Below are 8471 nucleotides of genomic sequence, written 5' to 3' on the forward strand. Positions count from 1 at the left end.
TTTTTATTAAAAAAGTAATACTTGTTCAATATATAACATGAAGACTTAAAAGAACACAAAAATCACCCATAATTCCACCATCTAGAGATTACTAAGGATTCCAAGTGGCAGTGGTTAAGTGCTTAATAGCTAACCAAAAGGTCAACAGTTCAAACCTATTAGCCACTCTACAGAAGAAAGCTGTGACAGTCTACTTTGGTAAAGACAGTCTGTTTCTATAAAGACGTACAGTCGTGAAAACAGTGGGGCAGTTTTACACTGTCCTTTCGGGTCTCACAGTGAGTCAGAACTGACTCTACAGTAGTGGGCTATTGGGTGTGTGTGTGTGTTTAAGACATTACTAGTCTTAACATTTAAAGGTGTGTACATGTATTTCCAGTCTTTTTTCTATACATAAAGACACTTATGTGATTGGCCAGTAGTGTTCTGTATTCTGCATGTGGGTTGTACAATTAACTTTACCCAAAGAATCTGGTCTTTGCCCTTTGTTCCTGGGAGGTAACTTAAAACCCGTTAAAATTTCCCTAGTGATTAGCGTCTTTGCCTTGGTCACACTTATTGTGTAGTGCCTTTCCCTTCACTAGAAGTATTAACATGTATCTACTATCTATTATAAGGAGCTCTGGTAGTGTAGTGGTTACGAATCAGGCTGCGAACCTCATAGTCAGCAGTTCAAAACTACCAGCTGTTCTGTGGGAGAACGATGAGGCTTTCTGCTCCCGTAAAGATTTACAGCCTCAGAAACTTTGTATGGGGTCACTATGAGTTGGAACCGACTCCACGTCACATAACAACAACAACAACAACAACTATCTACTATAGGGTTGCTATGAGTCAGAACTGACTCAACAACATGTAACAACAACACTCTACTAAGTGATTCTCCTTCCTGCCTTTCTCATTCCTGTTAACCATCAAAGCATATTTCTCTCTGTATGTAAACCTAGTATTGACTTTATAAAAATAGAGATCTCATAGAATATTTGTCCTTTGGTGATTGGTTTATTTCACTCAGCAGATATCCTCTAGATTAATTCATGTTGTGAGATGTTTCATAGATTCATCATTATTTTTCATTGCTGCCTAGTATTCCATTATATGTATGTACCACAGTTTGTTTACCCATTCATCCACTGACGGATACTTCAAGTTGTTTCCATCTTTTTGTTATTATTAAGTATGTTGCCGTGAATGTGGGTGTGCATATGTCTGTCAGTGTCACAGCTCTAATTACTCTGGGTATATGCCTAGTAGTGGATTTCTGAATCATAAGATATGTCTATTCTAGCTTTTTATGGAAGTGCCCCAACACTCATCTGTCAGTTTATTGTACTATCATGGCTTGCAAGTTGCTGTGATGCTAGATGCTATGCCACCAGCATGCAGCAGGGCCATCCATGGTGGACAAGTTTCAGAGGAACTTCCAGACTAAGACAGACTAGGAAGAAGAGAGGCACACCACTTCTGAACGGCTAACCACTAAAAATCTTATGAATAGCGCAGAACATTGAGTGATATACTGCTGAAATGAATCCTTCAGATTAGAAGGCACTCAAAATACGACTGGGGAAGAACTGCCTCCTCCAAACAGAGTTGACCAGTGCTTATCCTCAGCACCACATCAGAACTTCCCTGTAGGCATATAGATACTATCCTATCACAGACAGCATTGTACTTCAAGATAAATCTTGAAATGTATCTCTTGAAGCTGAATATGATGCCATTCCTCTTTAAATTGTAATTCCTGGCATAGTAAGCCATATGATTGTCTGATTCAAAATGGTCAATGCCAGTCCATTTCAGCTCACTAATGTCCTGACGTGGCACTGTAGGATAAGCACTGGACTGCAAGGTCAGTTTGAACCACAAGGTGGGTGGTTCAAATTCACCAGCTGCTCCTCGGAAACCGTATCCACGGTAGCTATAGGTCAGAACCAACTCGATGGCACTTAACAACAACAACAGGGAAGTTAATATGACTATGTTTCACATTCACACACCAACCACTAAAGCCAGTGATGAAGAAATTGAAGAATTCTACCAACTTCTTCCATCTGAAATCGATTAAACATGCAATCAAGATGATTTATCAATCAGTTGATAAATACTGCTGACTGGAATGCTAAAATTGAAAACAAAGAAGGATCTGTAGTTGAAAAATATGGTCTTAGTGACAGAAATAATGCTGGAGATTGCATGGAGGGGATTGTAACCATGGCAATGAAAACAATATAGGATATGACAAATGTAAAGCTAATGTTCTCCCATGTAAACGATCACATTAAAAAAAAAAAAGAAATTTGGAAAACAGCTACCTAGCTAACCAATTGTCACAATCATATTTGTGCCTATTCCAAAGAAAGGTGGCCCAACGGAGTGTGGAAACCGTCAAACAAAATATCATTAATATCTCATACAAGTAAAATTTTGCTGAATATATTTAAAAAATGGTTTTAGCAGCACACTGACATGAAGCTATCAGAAATTCTGAGGCTGGATTCAGAAGAGGATGTAGAATGAAGAATATCACTGCTGATGTCAGCTGCATCTTGGCTGAAAGCAGAGAATGCCAGAAAGATGTTTACTTGTGCTTTACTGACTATGCAAAGGTTTTTGACTGTGTGGATCAAAACAAATCATGAGTACCATTTCAAAGAATGGGAATTCCAGAACACTTAATTGCACTCATGAAGAACCTGTACATCAACCAAGAGGCAGTCATATTGACTGTTATATTAATAGAACAAGGGGATACTGGATGGTTTAAGATCAAGAAAGGTGTGTGCCAGGGTTGTAGCCTTTCACCATACTTACTCAAAATCTGAATGCTAAGCAAATAATCCAGGAAGCTAGAGTATATGAAAAAGAACATGGCATCAAGATTAGAACACTCATTAACAACCTGCACTACGTAGATGACACAACCTTGCTTGCTGGAATAGAAGATGAATTGAAGCACTTACTGATTAAGGTCAAAGAATATAGCCTTCAGTATGGATTGCACCTCAATGTAAAGAAAACAAAAATCCTCACAACTGGACCAATAAATAACATGATAAACAGAGAAAAGACTGAAGTTGTCAAAATTTTCATTTCACGTATGGAAACAACAGTGAAGAAATCAAACGACGTATTGCATTAGGCAAATCTCCTACACTCTAAACTATCCAAGAGTCAAGGATCACTTAGAAAACTAAGGTGCACTTGACCCAAGCTATGGTATTTTCAGTTGCCTCATATGCAAGTGAAAGCTTTACAATGATAAGGAAGATCAGAGAAAGAATCGATGTTATTTGAATTATAGTATTGTCAAAGAATACTGAATATACCAAGGACTACCAAAAGAATGAACACATCTGTCTTTGAAGAAGTATGACTGGATTGCTCCTTAGAAATGACAGTGGTGAGACTTTGTCTCTCATACTTTGGACATGCTATCAGGAAGGAACAGTCCTTGGAGAAGTACACCATGCTTGATAAAGTGGAGGGGTCAGCTAAAATGAGGAAGACCTTTAACGAGATGAATTGACACAGTGGCAACAACAATGACGAAGACCCTTAATGAAATGGACTGACACAACAATGGGCTCAAACATAACAATTGTGAAAATGGCACAGGACTGGGCAGTGTGTTGTTCTGTTGAACACAGGGTCACTGTGAATCGTCACAGACTCACTAGGACCTAACAACAATAACAAAGGAAGAGCTATACCATTTTCCAGAGTGGTTGTAACATTTTATAGTCCTACCAGCAGTGTATAAGAGTTCCAATCTTCTCACAACCTCACCAGCATTTGTTTGTTACTTTACATTTTTTGGATGAGCTCCATTATTGCCGAGGAAACTACCAGCCGCTCTGAGGGAGAAAGATGAGGCTTTCTACTCCCGTAAAGATTTACACCCTCGAAAACCCTGTACAGGGTCGCTATGGGTCGGAACCGACTCGATGGCACTTAACAACAACAACAAGATTGTATTTCAGAGTAGTTTTGATTTGCATCTCTCAAATTGCTGTTGACCATGAGCATCTCTTCATGTGTTTGGTAGTTGCTTGAATATTTTCTTTGGTGAAGTGTCTATTCATGTCTTTTGCCCATTTCTAAACTGAATTATGTTTTTGTTGTGGCACTGTTAAAGCTTTCTATAAATTATAGAGCTTAGATCTTTATGAGGTATGATTGCCACCAGTAGTTTTTCTAGTCTGTAGGATCTCTTTTACTCTTTTGGTGAAGTCTTTAGATGAGCACAAGTATTTTATCTAGTTTATCATTAGCGTTTTGTATATTTTAAATTATGTTTGATAGTCTGTGTCATAAACTAGGGTCTTTGTCCCTATATTTTCTTCCATGAACTTTATAGTGTTTGATTTAATGTTTAGGTCTTTGCTCCATTCTGAGTTAGTTTTTGTGTAGGGTTGAGGTATGGACCCTTCTTGGTCTTTTTCATTAAGCTTTTTAGAAGTCACTGTAATTTTGGTGTTTCTCATAAATAGCACAAAGATGGATTTTATATTTTTACCTAACATGAGAGTTTATTTGTATTACCATGCTTAAGTTTTTGGTCTTTCTTCTGTCATTTTTTCTACGATTTGCATATTTTATTCTACTTCTTTTGTTTCTTTTCACAGTTATTATTAAATGGGTGGTATATTCTTTATTTTTGTTTCCAGTAGGATATGTGTATGTTGTCAAAACATTTGTAAATGTCAAAAAAAGGTTTTCCCAAGCCAATCTATATATTTATATCCCGTCATTTTAGCAGCTGTATTCCATTGCATGATTTTTTTTCTATATTTAAATGATACACCTATTGGTTAATGTCAATCATAATATATAATATGTAGGGCTTCAAAAATTCTTGGAATAATGGAATTAAAAGACAATGGTGTTTTTCCGTGAACTTTTTGAAGCCCCTTCATGTATGATTACATATTATGTGTCATATTCTATGCTATCTATTTTGTTGTTGTTAAGTGCCATAGAGTTAGTCCCAACTCATAGCAACCCTGGATAGGGTTGCCAAGGAGCAGCTGGTAAGTATGAACTGTCAACAACCTTGTGTTTCACAGTCCAGTACTGATCTTACAATGCCACACCAGATATATAAAATTATATAAAAGATATAAAGTCAATAATGCATATAATATAAATAATACTATGATGAAAATATCTTAAGATTTAGTAGTTTCTTTTCTTTTTTTAATTACTTTCTCTAAAGCAATTCTATGAGATATATAGAATTCTGGGGCCAGGTAGAGAACAGCAATTCAGGAGAACTACAGTGCGTTCCCATATTTCCAGCCAAGTGGGCTAGCCCTGAATAAGGTTCTGGAAGAATGATTCAGTTGTTCATCTTCCAGGTAGATAAGGCAAGTGTACTCTTAAAAGTAGTAATTAAAATGGAATCTTTCTCTGTCTGGATCAACATGAAGTAATTACTGTATTTAGAAGGCAAACATTTCCACCTTCTAATCTTACAAAGATTTAAATATCTGTGTGAAAGGAGACTAGAAATAATCTAAACTAGAGTATCATCTTTAAAGGGAATGACATATGCCAGGAAGGAAAGAACATGAAATCGCCAAATGGCTACGTGATGATTTTGGCCTTTCATCAGTACTTCTTCCCCTGGGCCAAGGCAAGGCTCCAGCGACCTACCTTGATGAAGGAGTGTAGAGACTTTCCATAGACCCTCTTGAAGTTGGCCCGAATGTCCAGCATATCAATCTCTGCTCGAGAAACCATCACTCTGATGAGAGTGCTGTCATCGGTGCCCAGGCCCTATGGAAGAAAACAAGATGCTCACATACCAAAGTCTGTCTGGTTGTCAGATCTTTGCTTTAACCCAACAAGGCAGGCCCACTTATGATTCTCCTGAAAGTGTCCATTGTCTGCTCCACAACCTCAAAGGCCTGTGGAACATGACATTCAAGGCTTTCAATGGCTTACATTCCCAACACTCTGTATGTGCTGGGCAGCAGAGACTACTCTCTGTTCATTCTAGAAACACTCTGTGTAGTCTAGACAGCATGCCTTGCCCATAGTGATTCCCATTGATGTCTCCCCTTCTGTCTCTAGCCATATCACCCCCAGATTCTCCAATGTAAAACTCCCCTTAAGGGCTTATTTAAATATCCCAACTTTTTTTTATTTTTATAATCTTTTATTGTATTTTTGGTGAAAGTTTTTACAGCAAACTAGGTTCCCATTGGACAGTTTTTACACAAGTTATATCATTTAACAAGTGATACTAGTTAAATTTTTCACAACATGTCAACATTCTCTTTAATTGCATTCTGGTTGTTCCATTGAAAAATATACCAACCTCTTAATATATCATTTCTGATCCTCCCCATATTAAAAATATATACTGTTGTTGTTAAGTGCCATTGAGTCGGTTCTGACTCTTAGAGACTCAGTATAAGGTTTCTGAGGAGCAAGTGGCGGGTTTGAACTGCTGACTTGTAGTTAGCAATCCAGTGCTTATTCTATCACACCAGGATTCCCAAAATATATTGTTGTCGTAAAGTGCTGTCAAGTCAGTTTCAGCTCTTAGCTAACCTGTGTATGTGGTTACCGAGGAGCAGCTGGTGAGTTTGAACTGCTGACCTTGTGGATTACAGTCCAGTACTTATCCTACAGTGCCACACCAGGACTCCTCCACAATATATTGTTGTTGTTGTTGTTAAGTGCCTTTGAGTTGATTCCTACTCATAGTGACATCTATGTAGGGTTTCCAAGGAGCGACTGTTGAGTTTGAACCGCCGACCTTATGGTTCAAACAGACCTTGCAGTTCAGTGCTTTATCCCACAGCACTACACCAGGACTCCAGAAAAATATATATTGGGGGTTGGGGTGGGTGGATAAAAGGTCATCTCCACTGTGTCCCAATAATATTTGAATCCTTAACTCCTGTCTGATATTCTGCTTTGTTACTATTGATGTTCTGCACATACCTGTCTTCCCAATAATACTATTAGTTCTTTTAGGTCAGGGACAGCATTCTGAAACTTCCTCTACTCCCCATGGTTCCCAGCAAGAGTACAGTGCTTGGTTAGGAGTGTGGACTTTGGAGCTAGACTGCCAGGGTTTGAATCCCTGCTCCATTACTTCCTTTCTGAGGACGTTGAGCACATTACAAGTCCTTTCTAAGCAGCTGAAGATAAACACAAGACATGCCACAGTTATACTGATTCTAAAAATGAGACCATTTACCTTCATAGATTTATAAAGCCTTTCCGCAAAATAGGCAGATTTGTTCCTCATGCACTTTACTGTTAAGAGAGAAGAAGAAAAAGTTACAGATAAAGGAAAGTGGTGGTTGTTCCCTCTGTTTCTCTAAGTTATCAAGTAGTATTTCTCGATTACTTTCCTGGGGAAATTCTAGCCCACGAATGCTTCAGGATCCTAGGCTATGCTGAAGGCATTTTTATAGGTGGACAGTACCTTCCATTTATCATGAAGTTCCTGGAGAAGTAACTAATAATGGCTACCAAGCAAAGAGTAGCATGGAGTTTCCCAAAATGATGCTTACCATCACCACCACATGAGACAGTCCTTAGTTCTAACCAATGATAGACTTGCAAAATACAGCTTCTATAGGATTACCTTGCCTATCCTCATACACTGAAACACAAAGGATATAAAATATATAAAGCCAAGTAGTATCAGACCATTCAGGTTATCTAGAATATTTCTTGTTTAAAATTCTGACGTACGTCAAGAATAATTTCAGCATTTATTATTTCTGAAAACAAACGAAAAAACCTACACCCCCATGACAAAAACCTGGTAACACTGAAGGTAGTCTCTAGACATTTCTTGCTCTACTCCCCATGCCTGCCAGCTTACCTATAGCCAGCAGAGCATCTTCAAAACTGCCAGAGGCTTCGGATTTGATACTCTGTTCAATATCTTTCTGTGCTATCCTTTTGTATTCATCAAACACTAGAAAAATAACAAAATAACATTACAGATAACAAAATAGAGGAAACTAAAATTGATGGAGAGAATGATCAACTTTTAAGTAGACTACAAATATATTAGGCAAAAAATCTATTATCTTTCATTCCATTTTTTCATGAGCTCTTTGAAGTTCCTAGTGGTTACTCTTTGGCATATTTCAAGAGAAAACGAATTAGGAATGTAGGCAGGAACCCAGAGGGGCTGTGGATTGTGGGAGAACAAACACTGATCTTGTGAATCTTGGAGGACATCAGGTAAGTCCCTTCCCTCAGCTAAGATCCTGTTTTCCAGACATATTGGAGAACTTCCCTTTCTTCTTGTCATCACTTCCTTAATAAACAGAATATATTTCTTTGTAATTCTGGCCTTGCCAATTACGCATATGTTTATTTCCTTATGGTTCATCAAAGAGCAATCCAACTTCTTTAAAACTGAACTACATTTGAAAACAGCTGGTCTCATGTTTTAATAAGAGTTCAACATAGTAGAAAATGTCAATTATTTT

At 37.8% G+C, this 8471-nt stretch overlaps 1 protein-coding gene across 1 annotated transcript in view; it reads right to left on the minus strand.

The window, feature by feature from the left end:
• The window catches only part of ANXA4 (annexin A4), a 47045-nt gene that overhangs the window by 674 nt on the left and 37900 nt on the right, over positions 1-8471 (minus strand). Inside the window, exons 9-11 of the mRNA XM_006862929.1 lie at positions 7853-7948; positions 7217-7275; positions 5659-5781 (exon numbers count right to left, since the gene is read on the minus strand). Coding sequence (XP_006862991.1) covers positions 5659-5781; positions 7217-7275; positions 7853-7948 — 278 coding nt within the window. The remainder of the gene's footprint in view (positions 1-5658; positions 5782-7216; positions 7276-7852; positions 7949-8471) is intronic.

This window comes from Chrysochloris asiatica, unplaced genomic scaffold (assembly GCF_000296735.1).
Source record: "Chrysochloris asiatica unplaced genomic scaffold, ChrAsi1.0 scaffold00052, whole genome shotgun sequence".
In the NCBI taxonomy this organism is placed as follows: domain Eukaryota; kingdom Metazoa; phylum Chordata; class Mammalia; order Afrosoricida; family Chrysochloridae; genus Chrysochloris; species Chrysochloris asiatica.